The 17,018-nt window shown below is 35.4% G+C and overlaps 1 protein-coding gene across 30 annotated transcripts in view; it reads left to right on the top strand.

The window, feature by feature from the left end:
• RNF180 (ring finger protein 180) overlaps positions 1-16,559 on the top strand; it is a 276,935-nt gene extending 260,376 nt beyond the window's left edge. For all 30 annotated transcript variants that reach the window (XM_070246212.1, XM_070246221.1, XM_014734852.3 and 27 more), the window contains one exon: positions 14,867-16,559. In XM_070246212.1, coding sequence (XP_070102313.1) covers positions 14,867-15,066 — 200 coding nt within the window. In that variant the 3' untranslated portion in view covers positions 15,067-16,559. The remainder of the gene's footprint in view (positions 1-14,866) is intronic.
• Positions 16,560-17,018: the final 459 nt, after the last annotated feature.

The following is a 17,018-nucleotide window of genomic DNA, read 5'->3' as shown; positions in this document are numbered from 1 at the left end:
CAGACAGAAAGTCAGCAAGCAAACAAAGGCCTTAAGTGAAACACTAGGCCAGATGGACTTAATAGATATATAGAGAAAATTCCATCCAAAAACAGCAGAATACACAGTCTTCTCAAGTGTACATGGAATATTCTCAAAGATAGACCATACATTGGGAAACAAGTAAGTGTCACTAAATTCAAGAAGACTGAAATCATATAAATATCATTTCTGACCACAATGCTAGAAAAAAGCTGGCAAAGTCACAAATATGTAGAGACTAAAAAACATGGTATGGAACAACTATTGGATCAAAGGAGAAATCAAAACCTATCTGGAGACAAATCAAAATGAAAACACAATATGCCAACTCTTGTGGGATGCAGCAAAAGCAGTATAAGTGGGAAATTTGTAGCAATACAGGCCTACCTCAAGAAACAAGAAAAATCTCAAGTAAACAAGCTTACACTATACCTAAAAGAACTAGAAAAAGAAGAACAAAGCCCTAAGCCACCAGAAAGAAGGAAATAATAAAAATCAGAGTAGAAATAAATGAAATAGACTTAAAATAATAGAAAGGATCCACAAAACTAAGAGCCAGTTCTTTGAAAAGATAAACAAAACTGACAAACCTTTAGTCAGACTCACTAAGAAAAAGAGAAGAAAATAAATAAAATCAGAAAAGAAAGAAGAGAAATTACTATAGACACCACAGAAATACAAAGGATTATAGGAGAATATTGTGAAAAGCTATACGCCAACAAATTGGATAAACTAGAAGAAATGGATAAATTCTTAGACACAGACAACCTCCAAAAACAGAATCAATAAAAAATAGAGAATCTGAATAGACCAATCACAAGCAAAGTGATTGAAACAATGACAACCTCATCCCAAAAAGCAAAAGTCCAGGAACAGACAGCTTCTCTGGTGAATTATACCAAACATTCAAAGAAGATTTAGTACCTTTCCTTCTAAAACTATTCCAACAAATTGAAGAGGATGGGATGCTTCTTAACTTCTTTTATGAGGCCAATGTTACTCTGATACCAAAGCCAGAGAAGGGTGACACAAGAAAGGAAAATTACAGGCTAATATCACTGATGAACATTGATGCAAAAATCCTCAACAAAATAGCAGCAAATAAAGTACAACAATCCGTTAAAGGATCATACACCAGAATTAAGTGGGATTTATTCCAGGGATGCAGGGATGGTTCATCATCTGCAAATCAATTAATGTGATACTGCACATTAACATAATAAATAATAAAAATCATGATTATCTCAGTAGATGCAGAGAAAGCATTTGCCAAGATCCAAAATCTATTTATGATAAAAATTCTCAAGAAAATGTGTATAGAAGGAAAGCACCTCAACATAATAAAGGTCACTTATGACAGATCCACAGCCAACATAACACTCAGTGGTGAAAAACTGAAAGCTATTCTTTTGAGAACAAAAGCAAGACAAGAATTCCCATTTTTACCTCTCTTATTCAACATGGTACTGGAAGTTTTAGCAAAACTGTCACTATTTGCAGATGACATGATTCTACATGTAGAAAACACTGAAGAATCCACAAAATCACTTTTGTAAATAATCAACAAATACAGTAAATTTACAGAGTACAAAATCAACATACAAAAATCAGTTGCATTTCTATAAACTAGTAACAAACTAACAGAAAAAGGTGTCAAAAATACAATCCCATTTACAATTGCAATAAAAAGAATAAAATACCTAGGAATAAATTTAACCAAGGAGGTGAAAAGACCTATACACTGAAAACTATATGACATTATTGAAAGAAATCAAAGAAGACAAAGAAATAGAAAAATATTCCATGCTCATGGAATGGAAAAGTAAACATAGTTAAAATGTCCATATTACCTAAATCACTCTACAAATTCAATGCAATTCCAATCAGAATCCCAAAGATATTCTTCATGGAAATTAAACAAAAAATGCTAAAATTTATATGGATCAGCAAAAGACCCTGTATAGCCAAAACAATCCTAGGAAAAAAGAACAAAGCTGGAGGTATCACACTCCCTGAATTTAAAATATACTGCAAAGCTGTGGTAATCAAAACAGCATGGGACTGGCAGTAAAACAGACACGCAGATCAATGCAACAGAATTGAGAGCCCAAAATAAAACTACACATCTATGAGCAGCTAATCTTTGACAAAGGAGCCAAGAACATGCAATGGAGAAAGAAAGATCTCTTCAGTAAATGGTGTTGGGAAAACTGGACAGCCACATGCAAAAGAATGAAAGTAGACCATTATCTTACACCATGCACAAAAATTAACTCAATATTATTAAAGACTTAAATGCAAGACCTTGAACTATACAACTCTTTGAAGAAAAAGATAGGCAGTGCCTTCTTCGACATCGGTATCTTTTCAAATACATGTCTACTCAGGCAAGAGAAACAAAAGAAAAAACAGACAAATGGGACTATATCATACTAAGAAGTTTCTGCAAGGCAACTGTCAACACATTGAAAAAACAGTCTGCCAACTTGGAGAAAATATTTGCAAATCATATATCTGAAAAGGGATTAATCTCCAAAATATATGAAGAACTAATACAACCCAACAACACAAAAATGAACAACGTAATCAAAACATGGGTAGAGGATATGAACAGACGTTTTTCCAAAGAAGATATACAGATGGCCAACAGGCACCTGAAAAGATGTTCAACATCACTAATTATCAGGGAATTGCAAATCAAAATTACAATGGGATATCACATCACACCCCTCAGAAGGGCTATAATTAACAAGAAATAACTTGTTGGAGAGGATGTGGAGAAAAGGGAACCCTCATACACTGCTGATGGGATCCAAACTGGTGTGGCCACTATGGAAAACGCTTTGGAGATTTCTCAAAATATTAAAAATAGCAATACTATATGATCCAGCTATCCCACTGCTGTGTTTTATCCAACAAACCTGAAATCAGCAATTCAAAAAGATTTATGCATCCCTGTGTTCATCGCATCATTATTTACAATAGCAAAGATGTGGAAGCAACCCAAGTGCCCATGAATGAAGATGATGTGGTATATATATACAATGGAATACTACTCAGCCATAAAAGGATAAGATCGTGCCATTTGTGACAACATGGATGGACCTTGAGGGTGTTATGATAAGTGAAATAAGTCAGACAGAGAAAGACTATACTGTATGATTTTACTCATATGTGGAAGATAAACAAATATGCATATAAGGAGAACAGATTAGTGGTTACCAGAGGAAAAAGGTATGGGGGAGGGCAAAAGGGGTAAAGGGGCACATAATGTATGATGATAGATAAAAACTAGACTATTGGTGGTTAAACATGATGCAGTCTATACAGAAACTGAAATATAATAATGTACACCTGAAACGTACACATTGTTATAAGCCAGTATAATCTCAATAAAATAATAAAAGAAAATCTTCTCAACAAAATAATTAGCAAACCAAATTCAAGAACACACTGAAAGGATAATGTAGCAGGACCAAGTGGGATTTATCCCTGGGATGCAAGGATGGTTCAACATAAGCAAATCAATAAATATAAAATATCACGGGGGCTGGCCCCGTGGCCGAGTGGTTAAGTTCGCACGCTCCGCTGCAGGCGGCCCAGTGTTTCGTTGGTTCAAATCCTGGGCGCAGACATGGCACTGCTCATCAAACCATGCTGAGGCAGCGTCCCACATGCCACAAGTAGAAGGACCCACAAAGAATATACAACTATGTACTGGGGGACTTTGGGGAGAAAAAGGAAAAAAATTAAATCTTAAAAAAACATATATATAAAATATCACTTCAATAAAATGAAAGATAAAAATTATATGATCATCTCAATAGATGCAGGAAAAGCACTTGACAAAACACAGCATCCTTTCATGATAAAAACCCTTAACAGACTGGTTATGTAAGAAACATACTTCAACATATATGACAAACTCACAGCTAACGTTATGCCTGATGGAGAAAAGTTGAAAGCTTTCCTTCTAAGATCAGGAACAAAACAAAAATGCCCACTCTCACCAATCCTGTTCAATATAGCACTGGAAGTCCTAGCTATAGCAATTAGACAAGACAGAGAAATAAAAGGCGTCCAAGTCAGAAAGGAAGAAGTAAAAGTGCTGCTATTTGCTGATGATATGATTTTGTATATAGAAAATCCCAAAGAGTCTACCCAAAAAACTATTGGAACTAATCAATGATTTCAGTAAAGTTACAGGAGACAAAATCAACATAGAGAAATTAATTGCATTCCTTTGCACTAGTGGTGAAGTATCTGAAAAAGAAATAAAGAAAACTAACCCATTGACAACAGCATCAGAAACAATAAAATACTTAGGAATCAATTTAATCAAGGAAGTGACAGATTTTTACAATGAAAATTACAAGACTTTGCTGAAAGAAATCATAGAAGACACAAACAAATGCAAAAACATCTCATGTTCATCAATTGGAAGAATTAATATTGTTAAAATGTCCATACTGTCCAAAGCCATATGCAGATTCAGTGCTATACCCATCAAAATACCAAAGGCATTCTTCACAGAAGTAGAAGAAAAAATCCTGTAAGTTGTGTGGAACCCTAGATGACCCTGAATAGCCAAAGCAATCCTGAGAAAAAAACACAGCCAGAGGTATCATGCTTCCTGATTTCAAGCTATACAACAGAGCCATAGTAATAAAAACAGTACAAAAGGATGAATATTGTATGATCCCACTTATATGAGATATCTAGAATAGGCAAATTTGTAGAGATAGAAAGTAGATTAGAGGTTACCAGGGGCTGGGAGAGTGGAGATTGGGAAATTAGAGCTTCTCTTTGTAGTAATGAAAAGTTTTTTGGAAATAGTGGTGATGGTTGCACCACTTTGTGAATGTAATCAATGCCACTGAACTGTATACTAAATAATGGTTAAAATGGCAAATTTTATGTTATATATATTTTACCACAATACAAAAAATATTTTTATAAAAACGACATGGCATTCCCTTCTTGCCTGGTTACAGGAAAAAAACTTAATTTTATAATTTAGCCTGATAATTTTATAAACTATATTGAAAGTTAATCAAGTGTTATAGAATTGTAAGTAATGTGCAATATATTTTAACTTATCCAATATAAAAAGTTAATTTTGCAGGATTAATACATTTGACTCTGGGATCCTAAAGAGATAGGAGATAAAGATGAAATTTAAAATCCATTTTGCATTAAATTTTCAAGTATATTAACAAGAGTAATTCTATACGTACTTGTGACTATAAAAATGTCACTCCACTTCTGCTAAGGCCTACTTATATCAATCAACTTTGAAATAGCAAAATTCTTATATAATATGAAGAATACAGAGCAGTGAAAGACCATGCTTCAACCTTGTGTCCCATTGCACATGAAGAATTAGGACATATCTCCTTTTAAAATACTGATTTCAGGGCTCTCTGAATTAACCTCTAAATAATATTTTTCATAACAACTACAAAATGTATCTCAGATATATTCACAATGGTATTCAATTCCTGCTGAAAATACATTTGAGAGGCTTGATTTAGAACACTCTCAAAAAATAGGCTAATAATTCATTCTATTCTCTGAAGTCTATCCTTATACACAGGCACTCTTCCATCCATTCAACAAACACCTATTAAGTACCCACTATAAGCACTGTGCAAGTTGCTAAAATTACAAAAATGAATGAGATAATTGTTGACAGTCTTTCTGTCTCTGACAGAATCTTCAAAATAATGGAGCCTACTCTGGTCTTTGGTGAATATAAATTTGAACCGTATTTTGTAGGGGGAAAAAGTCATAGCCTTGTTTTCTAGGATATGAGAGAAATCCTTCTAAGGTAAAATTGTTTTTACAAAATTAAATTTATGAAGAGGCAGAAGTACCTGTTTGACATTCTGGAATCTTGGTTCTTTATGTTCTTTCTGAACCTGACAGTGACTTAGAGATTTTCCTCACAGTTCTTTCTTGCTCTTTAATTTCACATAATGAATTTCTCCAAGAGATTTTTCTTTTTTTTTATGATGTGGGAAAACAAATTAAATGCAACTTTCATGATTATCACCCTTTTGTTGAAGAGTTTTATAAGTCATGCCATTATTTTCAGTCAGAATTCATAATAACTTTGAAATATTTTTTCCCTAAACTCTTCCTGAGTGCTCTATTCCACATCATCCTAAACTTTATGACCCAGGATGACAGGGCAGCCTCTGTCTGGTACATTGCTAGTTGTTGTGGAGGAGGAAAAGAAACTGCTGCAGCATCTCAAACTGATAAGTGCTCTACCCAGAAGCAACACACAGTATTTTCATTGGACAGTCATTTTCATTGGTCAAGTCTCATGGCCATGCCAGACTTCTAAGAGGCAGGGAAGTGCAAATAAACCATGTACTCAGGAGAACAGAATATTTGTGAAGAGCCCTAAATGTACAACAACTATGAAATTTTTGGTCCAATTCATTTGAAAACTTGGATAGAATGGATAATGTATAAAAGTTACAAAGAATGACTCAAGAAGAACTAGAAAATATGAATAGACAACAACTGTTAAAGAAATGGGTTGGTATTTAAAAATCTGCCCTTGCACCTGAAAAGACTACAGGCCCACATGGTTTTGTAGGCTAGATTTACCAAAGCATCAAGGATTCTAATTTTATGCAAACGTTTCAGAGAGTAAAAAGAAAGCACAAGATTGCCAATATTGAGAACGGTTAAGGGTCTGAGATTTACCCTATACGCAAGCTAACAAGTTAGTCTGCCAGTTTCATGGATGCCTGCAGAACACATGAGACTCCTGGGTCAGAGGCAACAGTAGCTAGAGCAACAGCATTTGTGATGGATATCTGAGCCCCATTTCTCACAGGGCATTACAAATAGGGCCAGATGATATATACACATGTGGTGGGGTGTGTTATTTCAAATTACCAATGGCATTTTTCACAGAAATAGAAAAAACAATCCTAAAATTTGTATAGAACCACAAAAGACCCCAAATGGCCAAAGTAATCTTGAGAAAGAAGAGCAGAGTGGAAGGCATCACACTTCCTGATTTCAAATTATATTGCAAAGCTATAGTAATCGGAACAGTAGTGGCATAAAAACAGACACACAGACCAATGGAACACAATGGAGAGTCCAGGAATAAACTCACGCATACACGATCAACTGCGACTCAGTAAGGGTGCTAACAGTACACATTGAGGGAAGGACAGTCTCTTCAATAAATGGTGTTGGGAAAATTGGATTGCCACATGCAAAAGGATGAAATTGGACCCTTATCTTACACCATACACAAAAATCAACTCAAAATAGATTGAAGACTAAGATCCGAAACCATAAACCTCTACAAGAAAACATAGAGTGTAAGCTCCTTGACAATGGCCTTGGCAATGATTTTTTGGAGATGACCACAAAAGCTCAGGCAACAAAAGCAAAAATAAACAAGTGAGACTACATCAAACTAAAGAGCTTCTGCACAGCAAAGGAAACACTCAAGAAAATGAAAAGGCAACCTACGGATTGGGAGAAAATATTTGCAAACTATATATCTGTTAAGAGATAATGGAAATCCGCCAAGAGAGTAGGCTTCAGGTACTCTTACAACAACAACAAAAGTAATTATGTGAGGAGATGGGTATGTTACTTAGCTTGAGTATAAGAATCATTTCACTCTGTATAAAATCATCATGTTTTACACCTTAAAATATCAATTTTTATTAAAAAATACAAAATAAGACATACACAAATAATAATTTAGGATTGTTCTTGATCAAAGAAGTTTGACTTTAAATAACCATACTAATAATACCCAGGTGAATGAAACCTTGCCATTAGAATAAGCAGCCTGATCTAAAGCATAAAATTTAACATTACTCAATTGTTAAAATGGATGAACCAGAATCTGCTTCAAGCTTGAGTCTCACAGAACCTTTATCACTAGAGTTACTAGCAAGTACCAGAATTACGTATTTTCTGCTGTTTATTGTATTGTTCCCACTCATTAACACGAATAAGCACAGAAATACTTAAACTAGGCAGTAGATAAGTAAAAAGCAAAGATTAATAATCAGGTTATCAGTCTTCAGAAAATTGAATTTTATCTTTTAGAGGCCCTTGAAATTATATATTGGTTGCCAACAAAAACAGGTTGCCATTGGGCAAGTTTATACTCAAGCTCTAAATAATTACCATGTAAATATCATAAAAAGGAACAGCATTTCACAATGAGATGTAGTTTTTCTCAGAAATGTCATATTCATTTAGTCATAAATGGACTAGCACTTACTTCTGAGATTTGCTTTTTATTTACTAACCAATCTCCTTAAGTAAGTCCACGTTTTGAAATTTATGAAAATTAAAGCTGTTTCTTCAAAAGAGTACCATTTTGTCACTCCAGTTTATTCAGTGCTACAAAAAAATAAACATTTTTCTCATAGAATTTTGCTCAAATAACTGAGGGAAATTCTCAGGGCGTAAAATATAAGGTTAAGCTGGTGATCAGAAGTTACAAACAGAGGTAATAACAGTAGCTGTAAAAATAAAACATGAATAATGTTTAAATTTGGAAAATGCTCTTGTGAAAATAATTATATTTGATTCTCACAAATTTTTTTATGGTCTTTTTTTTTTGTTGAGTTAATGATAGGTTACAATCTTGTGGAATTTCAGTTTTACATTAAAGTTTGTCATTCATGTTGTAGGTGCACCACTTCACCCTTTGTGCCCACCTCCCACCCCACCTTTCCCCTGGTAGCCACTGATCTGTTCTCTTTGTCCACATTTTTAAATTCCTCATATGAGTGGAGTCATACAGAGATTATCCTTCTCTAACTAGCTTATTTCACTTAACATAATTCCCTCAAGATCCATCCATGTTATTGCAAATGGAATGATTTTGTTCTGTTTTGCAGCTGAGTAGTATTCCATTGTATATATGTACCACATCTTCTTTATCCATTCGTCTGTTGATGGGCACTTAGGTTGCTTGCACGTCTTGGCTACTGTAAATAATGCTGCAATGAACATTGGGGTGCACAGGACTTTTGGAATTGCTGACTTCAAGCTCTTTGGATAGATACCCAGTGGTGGAATGGCTGGATCGTATGGTAGTTCCATTTTTAATTTTTTGAGGAATCTCCATACTGTTTTCCATAGTGGCTGCACCAGTTTGCATTCCCACCAGCAGTGTATGAGGGTTCCTTTTTCTCCACAACCTCCCCAACATTTGTTACTATTAGTTTTAGATATTTTTCTCATTCAAACGGGTGTAAGGTGATATCTTAGTGTAGTTTTAATTTGCATTTTCCTGATGATCAGCAATGATGAGCATCTTTTCATGTGCCTATTGGCCATCCGTATATCTTCTTTGGAGAAATGTCTGTTCATATCTCCAGCCCATTTTTTGATCGGGCTGTTTGATTTTTTGTTGTTGAGTTGTGAGAGTTCTTTATATATTATGGATATTAAGCCTTTGTCAGATATATTACTCACAAATATTTTTTCCCAGTTATTGGGTTGTTTTTTTGTTTCAATCCTGTTTTCATTTGCCTTGAAGAAGCTCTTTAGTCTCATGAAGTCCCATTTGTTTATTCTTTCTATTGTTTCCCTTCTCTGAGAAGACACGGTGTCCGAAAAGATCCTTTTAATACTGATGTCAAAGAGTATACTGCCTTTGTTTTGTTCTAGAAGCCTTATGGTTTCAGGTCTCAGCTTTAGGTCTTTGATCCATTTTGAGTTTATTTTGGTGAATGGTGAAAAAGAATGGTCAATTTTCATTCTTTTACATGTGGCTTTCCAGTTTTCCCATCACCATTTGTTGAAAAGACTTTCTTTTCTCCATTGTATGCTCTCAGCTCCTTTGTCGAAGATAAGCTGTCCATGGATGTGTGGTTTTATTTCTGGGCTTTCAATTCTGTTCCATTGATCTGCACACCTGTTTTTGTACCAGTACTGTTTTGATTACTGTAGCTTTGTAGTAGTTTTAAAGTCAGGGATTGTGATGCCTCCCATTTCTTTTTTTTTTTTTTTGCTCAGGATTGCTTTAGCAATTTGGGGTCTTTTGTTGCCCCATATAAATTTTAGGATTCTTTCTTCTAATTCTGTAAAGAATGTCATTGGGATTTTGATTAGGATATCATTGAATCTGTAGATTGCTTTTAGGTAGAACAGACATTTTAACTATGTTTATTCTTCCAACCCATGTACATGGAATGTCTTTCCATCTCCTTATGTCGTCATCCAATTCTCTCAGAAAGGCCTTGTACTTTTCATTATATAGGTCCTGCACTTCCTTAGTTAAATTTACCCTGAGATATTTTATTCTTTTGGTTGTGATTGTGAATGGTATTGTGTTCTTGAGTTCTTTTTCTGTTAGTTCATTATTAGAATATAGAAATGCTACTGATTTATGCAAATTGATTTTATACCCTGCAACTTTGCTGTAGTTGTTGATTACTTCTAAGAGTTTTCCAATGTATTCTTTGGGGTTTTCTATATATAAGATCAGGTCGTCTACAAACAACGAGAGTTTCACTTCTTCCCTCCCTATTTGGATTCCTTTTATTCCTTTTCCTTGCCTGATTGCTCTGGCCAGGACCCCCAGTACAATGTTAAATAAGAGAGGTGATAGAGGGCATCCTTGTCTCGTTCCTGTTTTCGGGGGAATGGCACTCAGTTTTTGCCCCTTCAGTATGATATTGGCTGTGGGTTTGTCATATATGGCTTTTATTATGTTGAGGTAGTTCCCTTCTATGCCCATTTTATTCAGAGTTTTTATCATAAATGGCTGTTGGATCTTGTCAAATGCTTTCTCTGCATCTGTTGAGATGATCATGTGGTTTTTATTCCTCAGTTTGTTGATGTGGTGTATCACGTTGATTGATTTGCAGATGTTGAACCATCCCTGTGTCCCTGGTATGAATCCCACCTGATCATGAGGTACGATCCTTTTGATGAATTGCTGAATTCGGGTTGCCAAAATTTTGTTTAGAATTTTTGCATCTATGTTCATCAGTGATATTGGCCTGTAGTTCTCTTTTTTCGTGGTGTCCTTGTCAGGCTTTGGTATCAGCGTGATGTTGGCCTCATAGAATGTGTTAGGAAGTGTTCCATCCTCCCCAATTTTTTGGAATAGCTTTAAAAGGATAGGTATTAAATCCTCTCTGAAAGTTTGGTAGAATTCCCCAGGGAAGCCATCTGGTCCTGGGGTTTTATTCTTTGGGATGTTTTTGATTGCTGTTCAGTCTCTTTCCTTGTGGTTGGTCTGTTCAAATTGTCTGCTGCTTCTTGAGTGAGCTTTGGGGATTGTAGGAGTCCAAGAATTTATCCATTTCCTGTAGGTTATCCATTCTGTTAGCATAGAGTTTTTCATAGTATTCTCTTATATAATCCATTGTTTTTCTGCAGAGTCTGTTGTTATTTCTCCTCTTTCATTTCTGATTTTGTTTATTTGAGCTTTCTCACTTATTTTCTTTGTAAGTCTGGCTAGGGGTTTGTCAATTTTATTTATCTTCTCAAAGAACCAGCTCTTTGTTTCATTGATCCTTCCTACCACCTTTTTTGTTTCAATAGTATTTATTTCTGCTCTGATTTTTATTATTTCTCTCCTTCTGCTGACTTTGGGCTTTATTTGTTCTTCTTTCTCTAGTTCAGTTAGCTGTAGTTTAGGATTGCTTATTTGGGATTTTTCTTGTTTGTTAAGATGTGCCTGTATTGTGATGAATTTTCCTCTTAATTCAGCTTTTGCTGTATCCCATATGAGTTGGTATGGCATGTTATCATTTTCATTTGTTTCCAGGTATTTTTTTATTTCCTCTTTAATTTCTTCAATGATCCATTGCTTGTTCACTAGCGTATTGTTTAGTCTCCACATCTTTGTGCCTTTCTCCGCTTTTTTCTTGTAATTAATTGTAGCCTTATAGCGTTATGGTCAGAGAAGATGCTTGTTATTATTTTGATTTTTTTTTTTAATTTGTAGAAGCTTGCCTTGTTTCCCAACATATGGTCTATCCTTGAGAATGTTCCATGTGCACTTGAGAAGAATGTGTATTCTGCTGTTTTAGGATGAAGTGATATATATATGTCTATTAAGTCCAATTGTTTTAGTTTTTCGTTTAGCTCCACTATTTCCTTGTTGATTTTCTGTCTGGATGATCTGTCCTTTGGTGTGAGTGGGGTGTTGAGGTCCCCTACTATTATTGTGTTGTTTTTAACATCTTCCTTTAGGTCTGTTGATAGTTGCTTTATGAACCTTGGTGCTCCTATGTTGGGTGCATAGATATTTATAAGCATTATTTCTTCTTGGTGAAGTGTCCCTTTGATCATTATATATTGTCCCTCTGTGTCTCTCTTTACCTGTCTTATTTTGAAATCCGCTTTGTCTGATATAAGAATTGCAACACCTGCTTTTTTGTGCTTGCTATTAACTTGAAGTATTGTCCTACACCCCTTCATTCTGAGCCTGTGTTTGTCCTTGGGGCTGAGGTGTGTTTCCTGGAGGCAACAAATTGTTGGATCTTGTTCTTTAATCCATTTTGCCACTCTGTGTCTTTTTATTGGAGAGTTCAATCCATTTACATTGAGAGTGATTATTGATGCATGTGGACTTAATGCTGTCAATCTGTTGCTCATTATCTGGTTTTCCTGCGTTTCTCTTCCTGTGTGCTTTAGCCTACTTATTGACTACTGCAATTTCTCATGCTGGGTTTCTTAGATTTTTCCTTATTTACGTTTTGTGGCTCTGTTCTCTTCTTTAGTTTAGTGGCTACCCTGAAGTTTGTATTTAGAATCTCGTGTATAATATAGTCTATTTTCTGGTGGTCTCTTACTTACTTGGCATAGACTGATTTAGTCCCTTTGCTCTTCCCCTCCTAAATTATTGTTTTCATTTCTTATTCCAACTCGTGTTATGAGTTTGTAGTTAGAGTGATAAGGTCACCTTTGCTTTGGTAGTTTCCTTACCTTTATCCTAGTGCTATAGTTGAATATTTGCTATCCTATTCTGGTTCTATTTCTCTGTCTCCCTACACTGTGGTTTGTGACCCCTTTCTCGTTTTTTTCTTTTTTCAGGTATGAGAGCCTTCTTGAGGATTTCTTGTAGTGGAAGACTTTTCGTTACAAATTCCCTTAACTTTTGTTTGTCTGGAAAAGATTTAATTTCTCCCTCATATCTGAAGGATATTCTTGCTGGATAGAGTATTCTTGGCTGAATATTTTTATCTTTTAAAGTTTTGAATATGTCACTCTGTTCTCTCCTAGCTTGTAAGGTTTCTGTAGAGAAATCCACTGAAAGTCTGATAGGAGTTCCTTTGTAGGTTATTTTCTTCTGTCTTGCTGCCCTGAGTATTCTTTCTTTGTCTTTCATTTTTGCCATTTGTACTACTATATGCCTTGCAGTAGGTCTTTTTACATTGACAAATCTAGGAGATCTGAAAGCTTCCTCTACACATATTTCTTCCTAATCCTTAGATTTGGGAAGTTCTCTTCTATAATTTCATGAAGCACACTTTCTGCTCCATTTTCCTTTTCCACATTCTCGGGAATTCCTATGATCCTTAAATTCTTTCTCCTCATTGAATCCACTATCTTTTGGAGATTGTCCTCTTTTTTTTTAACTCTTAGTTCTCTTTCTTCCTCTGTCTGGAGCCACTCAGCCTATCTTCGGTTAGGCTAATTTTCTCCTCTATGGTGTCTACACAGGCATTCAGGGAATCCATATTCTGTTTTATCTGGTCCATTGTGTTTTTCATCTCTAGTAATTCTGTTTGATTCTTCTTTATAATTTCAATCTCTTTTGTGAAGTAACTCCAGAACTCATTGTCTTGTTTCTCTATCTTTCTCTCTACCTCATTGAGTTTTTTGATTATAGCTACTCTGAACTCATTTTCACTTAGTTTACATATTTCCAAGTCCTCAGGACTTAATTCTGTGTTTTTACTGTTTTCCTTCCGGTCTGGAGCTTTTATAAATTGCTGGATGGTAGAGGAGTGGTTTTTTCGCGTAATGGTAGAATTTGGTTGCAGTTACAGCCTGTCGCCACTAGAGGGGGTTCGAGAGCCACGCGTTCTGAGCTCTCTGCCTGCGGGCAAGATGGCGGCGCCCAGCGTGGTTTACCGGGGGGGAGGGGCTGTTTTTCTTGTGCCCCAATCTGAATTTGGATCAGTTCTGTTCTCTGGTGTCCCCGAGCAAGGAAGCTTTCCCCCGTCAGCGGGTTTTCACTATACCAGTGGTGGGAGTCCTGGATGATCCCCTGGTAGTGTGGCGACCCCCCCCCCCACTCCTTCCCGCACCGGCAGCAGCGATCACACACTCTAGGGGAGGGAGCAAAGTTCTCTCCTACCCCATTCCAGCTCCTCCAAGGCTGGCAGCAGGGTCTCTGTCCTCCATCTTTTTGATACTGTAGGTCTCCGACATCCTGGCATTAGGTTTATTAGCTGAAATTCAGTTTTTTTCCAGTCCTTTGTTGTAGTTTGGAGGGAAGAGAGTCCCGGGTCAGCTCACCCTGCCATTTTGGTCCGCCCACTCCAAATGTTTTTAATTTAAATGATCAGATGGTATAGATGAGAAATCTGAGACCCAAAAAGATCATATACCTTGCCCCAAATAAATGACAGAAACAAGGATAATTCCGACTCCATATCCCATGCTAATTTTACTGTCCTCGCCCTTAAAACCCTTAACTAAAAAGAGACTTCTGATAGTTGCTTATCATTGAAAAAAACTTTTAGGAATACAACATACCTCTCAGTGAAATCAAGATTGAGCTGTTCCTGGTTCCTGTGTTCATAATGCAAGTTCCTTTCTGAGCACTTATCTGAATTTAATGAGCTTTAAAATAATATGTTTATACATCTTCTAGGCTTCCATAGACATGCAGCTCCAGTTACAAGAAGGCAGTTCCCACATGGCGCACATAGGATGGATTATCTGCACTTTGAGGATGATAGCCGTGGATGGTGGTTCGACATGGATATGGTGATCATCTATATTTATTCGGTGAACTGGGTCATTGGATTCATCGTTTTCTGCTTTCTTTGCTATTTTTTCTTTCCATTCTAGGAATGTTCATACCTTACTACAGTTGAACAATCACAAATGATGTAGATAACAATTAGTCAAACAATTTTAAATGTGCTTTGAAGTTTTTATAATGTTGCATTATTTAAATTGGTGTTTTTGGAAAGTCTGAGAATAATGGATTTATTAATGTTTTTAGTGTAATAAATTAACTTTATTCAAGAGCTAATCTATCTAGCACTTAACAGCAATACCTTAATTTCATAGTTCTTCCTTTAGGATTTATGGGCTCTAATTATACAATGTCACTTTTATACTTATTTTAATTGTAAAGACTGAGGTTTTCCCTCAACTTAAATATAGTAAAAATACAAAAAGAAATGATAATCTGGGTAGATAGTATCTTTATTGATAAAATGTTTAGTCAGTCACTACTTATTCTCAGGCAAATTATGTGCATTAAAGATAGTTCTAGAAACTCATCTAACAGGGTATATATAGTTAGGTATCTCTACTTACGTCCCATTCTATTACCAAGAAGCTGACTGTCCTTTTTTTACTGACCTAATAATAGCTTTAGTGCAACATTTTTAATTATTACAAGAACAGAATGGTAAATACAAAAGAAGGAAAAAAAGCTGAGACTAATCCCCACCAATGGACGCTTAAATAGTAACAGTTTTCAAACTGCAGGATTACTCATCTGAAAAATAAAAAATCTACTGACTGACTTTCAGTAGTCTAAAAGAACATTGCATGTCCAAAATGTAATTAATGTAGTGATTCATTTAACTAGCAGGTTGTCAGATATATTGTAAATGTGCAATAAAGAGTGGCTTTTAAATTTTTTCATTGTTATTAAGTGGTTTAATGTCTGGAATAAAGAATTGTTGTAAATAGGCTTGTGAATTTATAGAAAGAAAACATGACATTTATTTTTATTTATGATTATACTAATCCTTGGAATTAGTTTTTCCCTTATTAAAAAAAAAAAAGATCAGAATTATCCCAGTACGAGAAGGAATTGGGGCAGGTATCCCAGTTTTAAAAGTGAGAAAATTAAGCACAGAGAAGTAAGTAAGTTTATTTATTTCAGTAACATAGGACAAAAGTTTTCATTATGGACTACTAGCCCCAATATTCCTATGCCATGGTGTCATGTATCTGATAATGCAATAAGCATAGTTTTACATAAGGTAGGTGAACCTCTCATGGCACTAAAATTAGCACCATCCAGACAAATTGGGATTGGTCAGGCTTCAACAGTTCAGTCTATGGAAAGTCCAGATTTTGCCTAATTACTACTGACTGTATTTGAATAAAAGCGTTTAACTGATGATGTGTCGTGTTCTAAGAAATATGGAAGAATGGTACAGGTTTTTATTCTAAATACTGTTTTTATTGTTGTATTTAAAATTATATCTTGGAAAAGAAACAGTAGCATACATTAGACAAATCTAGAAAGCAGAAACCTAAATGCAATTTAGAATCAGATCAATTTTTGCTCATATGTCATAATAAAATATATAAATAAATTATGCTTGCAGTCTCTTGACATACAACTAATATCTTGATGGAACAATGTCGTCAACTAAGCTCAGTATTACCTTGCAGAAATAAAAATGGATATTTATAGTCACTAATTTATTGCTCAAAATAAAGATAATATGATGTAAGGGAAAATACCACTTTCCTAAAGTATATATCAGGACTGAAAAATTAACAAAACACATACAGTGGGCAGTATTTTAAAGAACTTTAAAATAAATTGCAACCATATCCCAGGAAATTCCTGGCTTATAAACTGTAGCAAATATGCCTTCCTTGATTCCTAAATTACTTAAAAAGTTGATTTCTGGGAACCGGCCCAGTGTTATAACAGTTAAGTGCTCACGTTCTGCTTCAGCAGCCCGGGGTTCACCAGTTCGGATCCTGGGTGCAGACATGGCACTGTTTGGCAAGCCATGCTGGTGTAGGCATCTCACATATAAAGT

The sequence above is a fragment of the Equus caballus genome, chromosome 21 (assembly GCF_041296265.1).
Source record: "Equus caballus isolate H_3958 breed thoroughbred chromosome 21, TB-T2T, whole genome shotgun sequence".
NCBI classification, from domain to species: domain Eukaryota; kingdom Metazoa; phylum Chordata; class Mammalia; order Perissodactyla; family Equidae; genus Equus; species Equus caballus.
This window is presented reverse-complemented; position numbering and strand designations above follow the sequence as displayed.